Source organism: Camponotus vicinus, unplaced genomic scaffold, assembly GCF_025532165.1.
Source record: "Camponotus vicinus isolate PSW18456_S1 unplaced genomic scaffold, iyCamVici1.0 SCAF_4, whole genome shotgun sequence".
Taxonomy (NCBI): domain Eukaryota; kingdom Metazoa; phylum Arthropoda; class Insecta; order Hymenoptera; family Formicidae; genus Camponotus; species Camponotus vicinus.
The window spans coordinates 11,828,696-11,846,167 of NW_028141976.1; the positions used below are offsets into that span (position 1 = coordinate 11,828,696).

The 17,472-nt window shown below is 32.2% G+C and overlaps 1 protein-coding gene and 1 long non-coding RNA gene across 3 annotated transcripts; one reads left to right on the forward strand and one right to left on the reverse strand.

Annotated features, from left to right (window-relative positions):
• Positions 1–6,192: 6,192 nt before the first annotated feature.
• LOC145970071 (large ribosomal subunit protein uL6-like) lies at positions 6,193–8,566 on the forward strand. 2 transcript variants are annotated; one of them, XM_083096496.1, is made up of 4 exons: positions 6,193–6,352; positions 7,609–7,747; positions 8,023–8,350; positions 8,438–8,566. In XM_083096496.1, the coding sequence occupies exons 2-4, from the start codon at positions 7,610–7,612 to the stop codon at positions 8,539–8,541; spliced, it is 570 nt and encodes a 189-aa protein (XP_082952622.1). In that variant the 5' UTR covers positions 6,193–6,352; position 7,609; the 3' UTR covers positions 8,542–8,566. The 2 variants fall into 2 exon arrangements, with proteins under 2 accessions (XP_082952622.1, XP_082952623.1); XM_083096497.1 differs by having other exon boundaries at positions 6,208–6,415.
• A 568-nt stretch (positions 8,567–9,134) lies between these two features.
• On the reverse strand, positions 9,135–11,761 carry LOC145970072 (uncharacterized). The gene is made up of 6 exons (XR_014438315.1): positions 11,552–11,761; positions 11,124–11,444; positions 10,788–10,935; positions 10,522–10,712; positions 10,244–10,450; positions 9,135–10,146 (listed from the first exon to the last, which is right to left on the reverse strand). It is a non-coding gene; the product is annotated as an uncharacterized LOC145970072 (long non-coding RNA).
• Positions 11,762–17,472: the final 5,711 nt, after the last annotated feature.

Genomic DNA, 17,472 nt, shown 5'->3' on the forward strand with positions numbered 1-17,472 from the left:
TATAATATTTACCATTAGTAAGATAAGAAGTTTTAGACTGTGAATTAATGATGATCCAATCCTTAATGTAATCATGATTAAAATTTTATTTTCATATACTTGACATACAAACTTTACAAGTATCAAATTTGTAGCCTATGAAAACAATGTTACAAAATATTTCTAACGTGGAGATATATAATAAGAGATATATAAAATAGGACTGTGTATATTACAAAAAGTATGCAAGAAAAGTTCATGAAAATTAATTCTTTAATGTTTGATTAGGGTGCTGTCACATGGCAGTCGGAATTTCGGAAAACGGAATCTCGGAAAAGTACTAGAGTGGTGATCAACCAATCAGAATTATCTAATAAAGTTTGAATGTCGGTTTTTCGATAGCCTCGCTCCCCATAGAGCGATTTTTACGGAAAACGGAATGCTATTCTAACCTCAAATTGTTTTTCAATTCAGAAAATTTCTTTATTATTTTCTGTTATAATAAACAATACATACAAATGTCACTTTTTTATATATTTTTCTATTGTATTAATTATTTTTTTTGTCGGAAAACTATCAAAATAAATTTTTCTATTTTTACTCATTTCCGAAATGCTCCGAAATATTAGTCCATGGGGAGCCCAGCCACAAAAAAAACCGGACCGACAAACACGCAACTTTAACAAATATGCAGCTATGCATAACATAAGACCATATGGACCAATGAGCATCGAGTATTATGTTATGTAAGTCAATATGGCGACTTAATACTCGATGCTCATTGGTCCATATGGTCTTATGCTATGCATATGCAGCTATGCAATTTTGTGTGTGATGGCCTTTAAGGTGGAAGCACATAAAATTGCAGGAGCGCATTACCATAAGCATAAGAAAATTGATTGGTTCATTTTCTTATGCATATATTTGTGGACCAATCAATTTCCTTATGCTTATGGTTATGCGCTTATGCAATTTTATGTGCTTTCACCTTTACCAGTATCATTGCGCAGGATTCTGAATGGCTGCGTTCAGGAAAAGCTGCTTTGTAACTGTGTAAAATTCGTGAATCTGATTGGTGTATGCTCGTAGATTCAGCCAAAATTAAGAGCATACACCAATCAGGCTCACGAATTTTACACAGTTGCAAAGCAACTTTTCCTGCTGAACGCAGCCAATGAATTAGATTCCAGCTTCATATAATGAATAACAAACATGTAAGTAACACGAGATAGAAAGAATTAGATATTCTAATATATAATACTTATTAAAATTAATATTTATTAACATTATACATAATACTACTATTATTAGTAAATTAAATATGTTATAGAATATTACTACATCAATGCATCATGTTTAAAATCTAAGGGTGCAGTCCCACGTAGAAGAAAAAGCGGAACGGAAAAGAAGTATAGTGGGGGTAAGGGCCTGAGCAGAATGGCTGCCTTATAATTTTAAGACTATGTTTTATACTTTAAGTCTTTGTCTTAGGTAACGCACAATACTGTGTGTTATGTCTCGAGTCTTATGTATACGCGAACGTTTGTAAGAAATAAACGTTCGCGTATACATAAGACTCGAGACATCCCTGGCAAAAATGAGACGTTTGTTTGGCGTTTACATGAACGTTTGTGGAAGTTCGTCGAGAGTTTAAAAACGATTAGTAAAGAGTTTGTAGAACAAAAATTGCAACACTTTAGCGTTTAAAAGACGTTTGTACGTTATAGCGTAATCGTAAACGTTTGAAAAGTCTGAGTAAACTCTGTACACGAAGATGTATCAACGTTTACTGAACGTACTCTGAAAAATGTTACCTCAGCATTGCAAAACTTTCATATAACATTATATAAAGAGTTTGTAGAACAAAAATTGCAACACTGCAGCGTTTGATAAGCATTCAAAACCCAACAGCGTTATGTAAGTGCTCTTACAAAGTTTGAAAAGCATATAAACTCTCAGAAAACCCTCACTCAACGGTTGTTAACGCTTTATAAAGTTTCTTATTTTCGCCAGGGATAACACACAGTATTGTGCGTTACCTAAGACAAAGACTTAAAGCATAAAACATAGTCTTAAAATTATAAGGCAGCCATTCTGCTCAGGCCCTAACCAATCAGAACGTTTCTCCAAAAGATATATCTGTTCCGATTTTAAATAACCGGGTTCCCCATGTACCGGAAAAAGCGGAAATAAGTAAGAGTAAAAAATTATTTTTTATGAATTATAGTTAACAAAAATAATCAATTTTGTAAAAAAATATCTTTTTATAATAAATGGAAAATTCCAATGGAATATAATTTACGAAAAAACAAAGCTAATTCAGAATTATTGAAAAATTTTAGGTTAGAATTTTTTCCGGTTTTGCGTAAAATATATTCCATGGGGAACCCAGTCATATAAAAGCGGAATGGAATAAAGAACTTTATAATAATATAAATTTAACAAGAGAAATATATTATTTTAGTGTAATTTTGTTATGTTTTTTATATTTTGTGAAAATATAAAATTAAACTAAACTATTTATATGAAACAATGATAAAATTACATTTTATATTGTAACATTTTATTAATTTTATTGTAATATTTTATTCAGAATAATATATTTTCACCTCCCATACAGCACAGAGCATTGCAGCAATATTGCAGAAATATTACAATGTTGTTGCAACATTGCAGCAACATTGCAATATTGCCGCAATATTGCTGCAATGTTTTGTGCTGTATGGGCTAATTTAATGTTAAGGCCGGTATTCATAGTCCGTTCTTATATTTAAGATCGTCTTAAGAACCCATTCAACCAATCAATGACCGCATTGCAGCTATTTGATTGGTTGAATGGGTTCTTAAGACGATCTTAAATATAAGAACGGACTATGAATACCGGCCTAAGTGTAATAAATTGTTACAAAATTTAATATATATATCTGAAAATAAAACACACACACACACACACACATATTTATTATATTATAATAAAAAAATTTACCGAACATTATTATTTTATATAAAAATAAATTTATAAATTTTATTTATGAATAAGAAAGACTAGATATGCTAGGTATGTACATACATACGAGAACGCTAGGTATAATGTCTTTTGGAGAAACGTTCTGGGTGCCTATTACGGTTCTTGAAGCGAGGTGAAAATTACAAAAGTGAACAGATTTACTAGATTTCGACAAATGAAATTGTAGATACTCTAGTAAATTTCCTCACTTTTGTTATTTTCACTTCGTTTCAAAAACCGTAATAGGCCCCCTGATTGGTTACCCCCACTATACTTCTTTTCCGTTCCGCTTTTTCTTCTACGTGGGACTGCACCCTAAGCGCGCTTATGATTTCGGACCGGTCTTTGGGCCTGAGCAGAATGGCTGCCTTATAATTTTAAGACTATGTTTTATGCCTTAAGTCTTTGTCTTAGGTAACGCACAATACTGTGTGTTATGTCTCGAATATTATGTATACGCGAACGTTTATTTCTTACAAACGTTCGCGTATACATAAGACTCGGGACATAACACACAGTATTGTGCGTTACCTAAGGCCGGTATTCATAGTCCGTTCTTATATTTAAGATCGTCTTAAGAACCAATTCAACCAATCAATGACCGCATTGCAGCTATTTGATTGGTTGAATGGGTTCTTAAGACGATCTTAAATATAAGAACGGACTATGAATACCGGCCTAAGACAAAGACCTAAGGCATAAAACATAGTCTTAAAATCTTAAGGCAGCCATTCTGCTCAGGCCCTTTGACGCTGTTGGCATCATCAGCACCAGTGATGGTAGGCCGGGTGAGTTTTTCGCGCATGCGCAGTAGTAATCACAGGAAAGCAACGGTGAATCAGATAGCGGATTATGGGCGCCAAAGTTTTGGCGGGCAACAGCATCTGAGTCGGTGATTTTTGTATTTTTTTCTTTTTCAGCTTAATTAAATTTTTGATAATAATATATATGATAGTGTGCTGTTGGTCGCTCGTAAAAATTTTCTAAAAATTTTCCTTCAAAAATTTATTTAAGGGCGACCAGTGACACACTTTTTGCTTCTACTAGATACTTCGTTAATGCCGCGTTCGCGGCGCATGCGCGAAAAACTCACCCGGCCTAACGATCATATAGTTAGCAGACAAATTTGATATTCTCTATTATCTATTAAACCAATCGCTTGGGAATCGTTTGGACACATTTAGGAATAGATTCTCATAGTTTAGGAAATAATAGTTTATTTATAATTAATTAAAATAAATTGATCGTATAGTTAGCAGATATAAATATTTAAAAAAAAATTTCTTTTTTTAATTAACGTGAAATTATTTGGGAAATATGTCTGTAATGTTTTTAACGTTTGGGAAATAATTATTTCATCTGAAAATCGGTAAATATGTCGATGAAAGGAGCCCGCCTCGACCTCCGGGAAATTAGCCGGGCAACTTCGACTTTTTTAATTTTTTTTTTTTTTTAATCGTTTGTTGGTTAATTTCTTACGACAAGCATGGAGCTGACACACACACACACACACGGGTGGGTGCAAGGGGGGCCTTCGGCCCCCCTCCCGCACCCACCCCGTCCCCCACGCTTCGCGTGAAAAGTTGCAAAATGGAACCTCGCTTCGCGTGGAAAGTTGCACCCTACCGTAGGCACCCCTACTGGCGGGGTGGGTGCAACTTTCCACGCGAAGCAAGGTTTCACTTTGCAACTTTCCACGCGAAGCGAGGTTCCACTTTGCAACTTTTCACGCGAAGCGAGTGGGACGGGGCGGGCGCGGGAGGGGGGCCGGAGGCCCCCCTTGCACCCCCACGTGTGTGTGTGTGTGTGTGTGTGTGTCAGCTCCATGCTTGCGTAAGAAATTAACCAACAAACGATTAAAAAAAAAAATAAAATAAAAAAGTCGAAGTTGCCCGGCTAATTTCCCGGAGGTCGAGGCGAGCTCCTTTCATCGACATATTTACCGATTTTCAGATGAAATAATTATTTCCCAAACGTTAAAAACATTACAGACATATTTCCCAAATAATTTCACGTTAATTAAAAAAAAAAATTTTTTTTTGAATATTTATATCTGCTAACTATACGATCAATTTATTTTAATTAATTATAAATAAACTATTATTTCCTAAACTATGAGAATCTATTCCTAAATGTGTCCAAACGATTCCCAAGCGATTAGTTTAATAGATAATAGAGAATATCAAATTTGTCTGCTAACTATATGATCGTTAGGCCGGGTGACTTTTTCGCGCATGCGCCGCGAACGCGGCGTTAACGAAGTATCTAGTAGAAGCAAAAAGTGTGTCACTGGTCGCCCTTAAATAAATTTCTGAAGGAAAATTTTTAGAAAATTTTTACGAGCAACCAACAGCACACTATCATATATATTATTATCAAAAATTTAATTAAGCTGAAAAAGAAAAAGATACAAAAATCACCGACTCAGATGCTGTTGCCCGCCAAAACTTTGGCGCCCATAATCCGCTATCTGATTCACCGTTGCTTTCCTGTGATTACTACTGCGCATGCGCGAAAAACTCACCCGGCCTACCATCACTGGTGCTGATGGTGCCAACAGCGTCAAAGACCGGTCCGAAATCATAAGCGCGCTTAGGGTGCAGTCCCACGTAGAAGGAAAAGCGGAACGGAAAAGAAGTATAGTGGGGGTAACCAATCAGAACGTTTCTCCAAAAGACATTATACCTAGCGTTCTCGTATGTATGTACATACCTAGCATATCTAGTCTTTCTTATTCATAAATAAAATTTATAAATTTATATTTATATAAAATAATAATGTTCGGTAAATTTTTTTATTATAATATAATAAATATGTGTGTGTGTGTGTTTTATTTTCAGATATATATATTAAATTTTGTAACAATTTATTACACTTAGGCCGGTATTCATAGTCCGTTTTTATATTTAAGATCGTCTTAAGAACCCATTCAACCAATCAAATAGCTGCAATGCGGTCATTGATTGGTTGAATGGGTTCTTAAAGCGTCGTCTACAATGGCCGCAGCATAAGGTTGTAAGGCCGTAGTCGTAAGAAATTGACCAATCCCAGTTGAAGTTCAGGAGAATAATCAACTGTGATTGGTCAATTTCTTACGACTACGGCCTTACAACCTTATGCTACGGCCATTGTAGACGACGCTTAAGACGATCTTAAATATAAGAACGGACTATGAATACCGGCCTAGGTGCACGTTTTTAAGGTCCACAGAGGGCGTATCGCTTTCAGGGATCACTTAAAAGCGGGCCGTGAGCCGTAACACCTCTCATTCTTCTCTCTGCTTCGCATCTTCATCGGATTTTTGCTCTGCCTCGATCTTTTTAAGTCTCTTTCCATCTTTTCCGGTTATCGTGCGGCGTGTTTCAGGTAAAGAAATTTCCGTCCTTAGGAATATCCTAAAAAATCAGCGACGATCCGTCGATTTGTCGGGTATGAAATTTGTTTTCACATGTTCCTGACATTTATCATTCTTCCCACATTTGCCGTGATGTAATATTTTTCTGCGACACGCGGAACGTTTTGCGACAACGAGCCATAAAACCCTTGCCATAGCAGTCAACAATTTGCTTACGTACTATTGAAAAAAAAATCGCTGTGCACGAGTTTTATTGAGTGATTTTTATGAGAAATTTAATTTTTTAATTATGCAATTTTATGATATCGATCCATCTTGATTCATGTAAACAACTGCTGTAAGCATTGACCTGTCATAACCTACAAAATTCTTATCGAAACTCAAATATGTTGTGTGTATTATAATGAATGTGCGATATTACATTTGAATATTTTTATTACTTTTGGATACTATTTTATATAAAGTAAAAAAAGAAGAATCTTGAACACTATTATATTAGTTATCACACCTTCCTTCATCCCTTCACTCGTGTCACACATTATGCTGCATGTTAAAATTTTATATCTTTATTTCCAGTATGTGTATCTTACTAAAATCAAGGAAAAACGTATTGAGACTATTATATTCTAAGATGTTAAAAATTGAGTTTCACGTGAAAATTACATAACTTTCTGGCAAAAACTAGACAGGAATTAAATATTTAGATGGGGAATCTTTCTCTTCGTATTTTACAATGAAAGATATTGGATTAAGCAGTTTTGCTTAGACAAAAGATAATAATCTATATGATTAATTTTTAATTAATTTTTAATTACATTTTAGAATAGAACAATAAATCACTCCACTCTAGCATATATATTACTAGTAGTAAAGTACCAAATTTTAACTACAGTATAATATGATAGATGAAGGGTCCTAATATGAGAAATTTGAGCTCTAACTTGGTGAATTTTGTTATGACATTTACACACACGTGGTACTTGACACAAAATAAAGATAGAGAATCGTATGGAGATTTTAATCTCATTTATATCGTATAAAGCTACATACAAAATATATTTCTATGTCATTTTTGTCTAATTATATTTACAATTTTCTTTTGCTAATATAAATAATATAATTAACACTTTCAAAGTTTAACAAATAATGACTGCACAACAATTGTAGATTTTATTATATTGTATCATAGCTATAATTATTATGATAATTAGTTATATTTTATTGCATAATTATATAAAATGTTTAAGTAAATTTCTTGGCATTGCAGAATGAAGCAAATTGTGACTAATCAGACAGTTAAAATCCCAGAGGGATTGACTGTCACAGTAAAATCTCGTCTAGTGACTGTAAAAGGACCAAGGGGTGTTTTGAAATGGTCTTTTAAACATCTTGCACTCGATATTCGGGTAAGAAAATAATTTTTTTTATATATACATATTATTATAAAATATTATTTGTGAGAGTATATCACATCTCTTGTATAAGATCTCTTATTAAGAATAAAATTTGATTAATTGCAATGTTGAAGATATATTGTGAAGATAATCAGCAGGATTCCCCTTCATTTTTCATAAATGATAAATCCTCTGAAATTTTTGTGATTGACATCAAAATATTTAACATCCACATCACATCCACATAACATGCTTTATGAATGTATATTTTTTGTTATGTATTCTAGATGATAAGTACCAGACTACTTAAAGTTGATAAATGGTTCGGTACGAAAAAAGAATTAGCTGCTGTTCGTACCGTATGTTCTCATATTGAGAACATGCTTAAGGGAGTCACAAAAGGCTACCAATACAAAATGCGAGCTGTGTACGCTCATTTCCCCATCAACTGTGTGACTACGGAGAACAACACAGTTATAGAAATTCGTAATTTTTTGGGTGAGAAGTACATAAGGCGTGTTAAAATGGCACCTGGTGTAACTGTTGCCAATTCTGGAAAACAGAAAGATGAGCTGATCATAGAAGGAAATTCCTTAGAAGATGTATCCCGTTCAGGTACCTTGAAATTATTTCTTTAAATAAATAAATGCAAAGAAATCAACTTGAAATATATTTCATGAGAATTGTTTGATTCTATTTCAGCTGCTCTCATTCAACAATCGACAACAGTAAAAAATAAGGATATAAGAAAGTTTTTGGATGGTTTGTATGTATCAGAAAAAACGACGGTTGTACCTGCTAGATGATGAATAAATTTCTTGTCTAATTATAGCTGAACAATGAATTTAATTAATGCATATTAAATCATTGATCACACTGACCTAACACCTAATAAATATATTTTTTTATTCCCATTGAGAGATGATAGCCTAACATTTTAATACAGTTATATACGCGGCAATAGAATCTAATTATAGCTGAACAATGAATTTAATTAATGCATATTAAATCATTGATCACACTGACCTAACTTTATTACATTACATGTATGTATGTACTTTATTACATACATTGATGATATTACATTACAAGGAATTACATTTTAATAATATGAACGGCACTGTTTCATTTTGTACTCAAAAACAAAACATTTGCAATACAAAACTGATGTTATCTTCAACATACTTTAAGATGTGACTTTACTTCATCTTGCCTGAACATGCATTAGCATACTTTAGAGATGCAATATTCTCTTCAACAACAATTTTATATATTCCATAAAAATGTAAAATTATGTATTATTATATATATTATAAAATTTCAATGCGCAATAGAAATTTGTTATAAAAATCGTATATCTTGGCGATTTTTATATAATTGCAAAAATGGGATCGTGAATATGAAATTCGTATACATAATATGTATATATATATATATACATATATATATATATATATATATGTATGTATATATGTATGTATATATATATATATGAATACCTTGATGAATGAAAACCTTGATTAATATTGCGAGATCGTAAAAATCTCGCCCGTGGCTGTTACTAAAATGCGCATTACTTTTACTAAAATACGCATTTTATTCAAATTTTTATTTCTACATTTCTGCGATTTGAATGAAAAAACATCTGTCATACACACACACACATATATATATATATATATATGTGTGTATATATATATATGTATATGTATATATATGTATGTATTACAAATGTTTTTTTATTCAAATCGCAGAAACGAATAAAAATTCGAAGAAAGGAATAAAAGCATAACTCTAAAATACGTGTTTTACAATTAGTTAAAGTAATATAACAGCTGCGGAGTTTCTATGACCTCGCAATATCAATCGAGGCTTCCATTTTTCTGTTCATTAGCTACTGATTACGCATGCAACGTAACAATATTTTTGAAAAATTACCTGATATAAATGATATACGTCAACTTATACGTCACATAGCAAAATAAACCAAGATCAAATGAAGCTAAAGTAGAACGGAAAGAGTAAACTAAATTATGTTATAATATATATATGTAACACAAGAACAATAGTCCGGAAAACATTAAAGTGGAAAAAAAGAGATAATATAGTGTACTGCTAGAACACATGTGTTCTTACGAGCAAATTCCAAGATATAATATCTCGTCGAAAATTTGAAAAAAAATGACAATTACTTGCCAAGTACGGGATTTCGATAAATCTGCAACGCCAACTTTTTATTATGCCATACTTATATATTGAATTTTTAAACATTGTCGGCACAAGATATCTTTTTGTGTTAGAAGCGTGAAATATGTGTTGTCCTGTATCCTTTTCATCAAAAATGTGTAGCCATCTGGGTTTAAAGTAGACAGTATTTACCAACACAAATTTTGTACTGTTGTCGATATGTTCTGTTCAAAATATTTAATTATTGAAAATGTTTTGTATAATTCTTTATTATTATTTTATACACATAATTGTTAGTCAAATATATCTGATACAATATACCTGGAAAAATTACGTCGGATATATCATATCATTTGTTATTAATTCAATGATTGAGTTAATAAATTTAACAGTATCATATCCAAAATCTGTATTTAAAACCAAAGATATAAAATGATTCATGTACATCGTTAAAAAGTCATCCACAAAATAACTATCTTCGTGAACATACACCGTGTGTGTTATCTGCAACGCATTGTTTTTAATACCCTAAAACACATTTAAATGTATCATTTTCTAAAAAAATCATGTATCATTCAGCTCTTTTGCGTGTTTTTCACCTTGCATTTAATAAATTTATTAAAGCTTTCAATTTGTCGTTAAAAGATATTTTATCATCGAAGCGAAGAACAGATTTTAATTCATTCAGTGTGGATCCTTCAGCATCATTAGAAAGTAAGGATAACATTATATATACGTTTAAAGGAGAAATTACTATATTCATCTCGGTACTTGAATAAGATAATAGACTCTATGATATAAAACATAAATTGGAAATTAGAAAACTTAAAGTTTATAAGATATCTCAAATGCACTAATTACGTACCTTGTACAATGGACTTGCAAAATTGTTACACGCTACTAATATACTTTGAAAATTATTTGGATCTTTATTCGCTAACACATTTTCACGTTTATTGCTATGTTTGTTTCAAAGGCATTTCAAAGGCTATTGACGATAATCGCAAACAACTCTGTAATACATTTGACAAAATTAAAAGAGAGCTACTGTATTTCAAATAATACTTTATTACATTAAATATAGCTAATAGTTTACATTAAATGTAGAGATATATATAAATATATATATATATATATATATACACATATTATATAAAACTATATTAGAGAAAACATTTTTTAAATATTGACGTAATCATACCTATCCATAAAAACATTATGACAATTGTGATTCTATGATATATGTGTGAAATATATTTCGAGTAAAATGAAGGAAGAATTATTAAACTTAATAAATTATTTATATATGCGTATTAGATATAGTAGCTTTCTAGTTCTTTTTCTCTTGTTTGTCAAGTTAAAAATCAACTGTCATTTTAAATGATTAGCGCTATAATACTTATTGTTAGAAAAAGTTGAAGAACTCAAAAATTCGAAATTTGCATATATATTATTCAATTTTAATCGAAAATTCTCTCTTTACTTCACATAATTTAAATGCTAACTGCTTGATCCCTCATGCCTATTAACAAAAAAAAACTGTCAAAAATATTATGGAAAGAAAACATGTTGTTTTCGCACAAAATTCAAGTGAATTTTACGTGATTTTACAGATGATCTTGAATTTACTTTAACAATGTCTCCAACGGTTTACAACTTTTGGAAAAAATTTTCATATATGCAGATTTCCTCTTGCGATATTTTGGAACAGTTACAAAATGGAACAGTAACACACTATTGATGATAGCACACTGTGTTGTTTTAACTTTATTACACTGTTATTATGTGTCTCTGTATCTAGCAACTGTCGTCAGAAGTATCACATAAAGGACACTGGAATTATAAAGAAAAAGGAAAAAAATTGTATGATATAGTTTTTTTTACAATATTTTGTAACCTATCTTTAAATCGAATAGAGTTGTGGATAACCGTATGTTTATATTAAAACACAAATAATCTTTTCATGCGAAATTATGCGATTTATTAGTTTATAGTGATAGAAAATGTATATAATAAGAGATGCACTTGTAAAAATTTATTTCATATGCGGAATAGATTGTAACTAAAATATTGTAGAAACATTATTTTTATTAAAACAAATTTTGAAAAATAATATTAATTATAAAAACTAAGTAATATTTCGTACATTTTATTATACAAAACTATTATTTTATTATATAAAATAATGAAAACATGAAATAATAATATAAAGGAATTTGTCTTTTTTTATATGATTTTACATAATAATGTATTATAATTTACAAGCTATTATAATGAATATTATAATTTACAGACAATAATAATTTTTTTTATTTGTAAGAAAAAGATCGTATATATGTAGAACGTTATTTTTTAAGAAATGTATAAACAATATATGAAAAATATATGAGCAAAAAATCATAATATTTAATCAAATCTCTTTTGAACTATAAGATTATAGTTTATTGTTTATTATAAAGATGCCTATACATGATAGCATCAAGCGTCGAGCGTCTGCGCAGAAAACCATACCGGTACCATTGCGCAGATTCAAAACGAGTTCGAATCCAGCTACAAAATTAGTTGTATATTTTATTAATATTTATAATATATAATATATAATTTAATATATAATATATAATTTAATCAATTATAATATTTACCATTAGTAAGATAAGAAGTTTTAGACTGTGAATTAATGATGATCCAATCCTTAATGTAATCATGATTAAAATTTTATTTTCATATACTTGACATACAAACTTTACAAGTATCAAATTTGTAGCCTATGAAAACAATGTTACAAAATATTTCTAACGTGGAGATATATAATAAGAGATATATAAAATAGGACTGTGTATATTACAAAAAGTATGCAAGAAAAGTTCATGAAAATTAATTCTTTAATGTTTGATTAGGGTGCTGTCACATGGCAGTCGGAATTTCGGAAAACGGAATCTCGGAAAAGTACTAGAGTGGTGATCAACCAATCAGAATTATCTAATAAAGTTTGAATGTCGGTTTTTCGATAGCCTCGCTCCCCATAGAGCGATTTTTACGGAAAACGGAATGCTATTCTAACCTCAAATTGTTTTTCAATTCAGAAAATTTCTTTATTATTTTCTGTTATAATAAACAATACATACAAATGTCACTTTTTTATATATTTTTCTATTGTATTAATTATTTTTTTTGTCGGAAAACTATCAAAATAAATTTTTCTATTTTTACTCATTTCCGAAATGCTCCGAAATATTAGTCCATGGGGAGCCCAGCCACAAAAAAAACCGGACCGACAAACACGCAACTTTAACAAATATGCAGCTATGCATAACATAAGACCATATGGACCAATGAGCATCGAGTATTATGTTATGTAAGTCAATATGGCGACTTAATACTCGATGCTCATTGGTCCATATGGTCTTATGCTATGCATATGCAGCTATGCAATTTTGTGTGTGATGGCCTTTAAGGTGGAAGCACATAAAATTGCAGGAGCGCATTACCATAAGCATAAGAAAATTGATTGGTTCATTTTCTTATGCATATATTTGTGGACCAATCAATTTCCTTATGCTTATGGTTATGCGCTTATGCAATTTTATGTGCTTTCACCTTTACCAGTATCATTGCGCAGGATTCTGAATGGCTGCGTTCAGGAAAAGCTGCTTTGTAACTGTGTAAAATTCGTGAATCTGATTGGTGTATGCTCGTAGATTCAGCCAAAATTAAGAGCATACACCAATCAGGCTCACGAATTTTACACAGTTGCAAAGCAACTTTTCCTGCTGAACGCAGCCAATGAATTAGATTCCAGCTTCATATAATGAATAACAAACATGTAAGTAACACGAGATAGAAAGAATTAGATATTCTAATATATAATACTTATTAAAATTAATATTTATTAACATTATACATAATACTACTATTATTAGTAAATTAAATATGTTATAGAATATTACTACATCAATGCATCATGTTTAAAATCTAAGGGTGCAGTCCCACGTAGAAGAAAAAGCGGAACGGAAAAGAAGTATAGTGGGGGTAAGGGCCTGAGCAGAATGGCTGCCTTATAATTTTAAGACTATGTTTTATACTTTAAGTCTTTGTCTTAGGTAACGCACAATACTGTGTGTTATGTCTCGAGTCTTATGTATACGCGAACGTTTGTAAGAAATAAACGTTCGCGTATACATAAGACTCGAGACATCCCTGGCAAAAATGAGACGTTTGTTTGGCGTTTACATGAACGTTTGTGGAAGTTCGTCGAGAGTTTAAAAACGATTAGTAAAGAGTTTGTAGAACAAAAATTGCAACACTTTAGCGTTTAAAAGACGTTTGTACGTTATAGCGTAATCGTAAACGTTTGAAAAGTCTGAGTAAACTCTGTACACGAAGATGTATCAACGTTTACTGAACGTACTCTGAAAAATGTTACCTCAGCATTGCAAAACTTTCATATAACATTATATAAAGAGTTTGTAGAACAAAAATTGCAACACTGCAGCGTTTGATAAGCATTCAAAACCCAACAGCGTTATGTAAGTGCTCTTACAAAGTTTGAAAAGCATATAAACTCTCAGAAAACCCTCACTCAACGGTTGTTAACGCTTTATAAAGTTTCTTATTTTCGCCAGGGATAACACACAGTATTGTGCGTTACCTAAGACAAAGACTTAAAGCATAAAACATAGTCTTAAAATTATAAGGCAGCCATTCTGCTCAGGCCCTAACCAATCAGAACGTTTCTCCAAAAGATATATCTGTTCCGATTTTAAATAACCGGGTTCCCCATGTACCGGAAAAAGCGGAAATAAGTAAGAGTAAAAAATTATTTTTTATGAATTATAGTTAACAAAAATAATCAATTTTGTAAAAAAATATCTTTTTATAATAAATGGAAAATTCCAATGGAATATAATTTACGAAAAAACAAAGCTAATTCAGAATTATTGAAAAATTTTAGGTTAGAATTTTTTCCGGTTTTGCGTAAAATATATTCCATGGGGAACCCAGTCATATAAAAGCGGAATGGAATAAAGAACTTTATAATAATATAAATTTAACAAGAGAAATATATTATTTTAGTGTAATTTTGTTATGTTTTTTATATTTTGTGAAAATATAAAATTAAACTAAACTATTTATATGAAACAATGATAAAATTACATTTTATATTGTAACATTTTATTAATTTTATTGTAATATTTTATTCAGAATAATATATTTTCACCTCCCATACAGCACAGAGCATTGCAGCAATATTGCAGAAATATTACAATGTTGTTGCAACATTGCAGCAACATTGCAATATTGCCGCAATATTGCTGCAATGTTTTGTGCTGTATGGGCTAATTTAATGTTAAGGCCGGTATTCATAGTCCGTTCTTATATTTAAGATCGTCTTAAGAACCCATTCAACCAATCAATGACCGCATTGCAGCTATTTGATTGGTTGAATGGGTTCTTAAGACGATCTTAAATATAAGAACGGACTATGAATACCGGCCTAAGTGTAATAAATTGTTACAAAATTTAATATATATATCTGAAAATAAAACACACACACACACACACACATATTTATTATATTATAATAAAAAAATTTACCGAACATTATTATTTTATATAAAAATAAATTTATAAATTTTATTTATGAATAAGAAAGACTAGATATGCTAGGTATGTACATACATACGAGAACGCTAGGTATAATGTCTTTTGGAGAAACGTTCTGGGTGCCTATTACGGTTCTTGAAGCGAGGTGAAAATTACAAAAGTGAACAGATTTACTAGATTTCGACAAATGAAATTGTAGATACTCTAGTAAATTTCCTCACTTTTGTTATTTTCACTTCGTTTCAAAAACCGTAATAGGCCCCCTGATTGGTTACCCCCACTATACTTCTTTTCCGTTCCGCTTTTTCTTCTACGTGGGACTGCACCCTAAGCGCGCTTATGATTTCGGACCGGTCTTTGGGCCTGAGCAGAATGGCTGCCTTATAATTTTAAGACTATGTTTTATGCCTTAAGTCTTTGTCTTAGGTAACGCACAATACTGTGTGTTATGTCTCGAATATTATGTATACGCGAACGTTTATTTCTTACAAACGTTCGCGTATACATAAGACTCGGGACATAACACACAGTATTGTGCGTTACCTAAGGCCGGTATTCATAGTCCGTTCTTATATTTAAGATCGTCTTAAGAACCAATTCAACCAATCAATGACCGCATTGCAGCTATTTGATTGGTTGAATGGGTTCTTAAGACGATCTTAAATATAAGAACGGACTATGAATACCGGCCTAAGACAAAGACCTAAGGCATAAAACATAGTCTTAAAATCTTAAGGCAGCCATTCTGCTCAGGCCCTTTGACGCTGTTGGCATCATCAGCACCAGTGATGGTAGGCCGGGTGAGTTTTTCGCGCATGCGCAGTAGTAATCACAGGAAAGCAACGGTGAATCAGATAGCGGATTATGGGCGCCAAAGTTTTGGCGGGCAACAGCATCTGAGTCGGTGATTTTTGTATTTTTTTCTTTTTCAGCTTAATTAAATTTTTGATAATAATATATATGATAGTGTGCTGTTGGTCGCTCGTAAAAATTTTCTAAAAATTTTCCTTCAAAAATTTATTTAAGGGCGACCAGTGACACACTTTTTGCTTCTACTAGATACTTCGTTAATGCCGCGTTCGCGGCGCATGCGCGAAAAACTCACCCGGCCTAACGATCATATAGTTAGCAGACAAATTTGATATTCTCTATTATCTATTAAACCAATCGCTTGGGAATCGTTTGGACACATTTAGGAATAGATTCTCATAGTTTAGGAAATAATAGTTTATTTATAATTAATTAAAATAAATTGATCGTATAGTTAGCAGATATAAATATTTAAAAAAAAATTTCTTTTTTTAATTAACGTGAAATTATTTGGGAAATATGTCTGTAATGTTTTTAACGTTTGGGAAATAATTATTTCATCTGAAAATCGGTAAATATGTCGATGAAAGGAGCCCGCCTCGACCTCCGGGAAATTAGCCGGGCAACTTCGACTTTTTTAATTTTTTTTTTTTTTTAATCGTTTGTTGGTTAATTTCTTACGACAAGCATGGAGCTGACACACACACACACACACGGGTGGGTGCAAGGGGGGCCTTCGGCCCCCCTCCCGCACCCACCCCGTCCCCCACGCTTCGCGTGAAAAGTTGCAAAATGGAACCTCGCTTCGCGTGGAAAGTTGCACCCTACCGTAGGCACCCCTACTGGCGGGGTGGGTGCAACTTTCCACGCGAAGCAAGGTTTCACTTTGCAACTTTCCACGCGAAGCGAGGTTCCACTTTGCAACTTTTCACGCGAAGCGAGTGGGACGGGGCGGGCGCGGGAGGGGGGCCGGAGGCCCCCCTTGCACCCCCACGTGTGTGTGTGTGTGTGTGTGTGTGTCAGCTCCATGCTTGCGTAAGAAATTAACCAACAAACGATTAAAAAAAAAAATAAAATAAAAAAGTCGAAGTTGCCCGGCTAATTTCCCGGAGGTCGAGGCGAGCTCCTTTCATCGA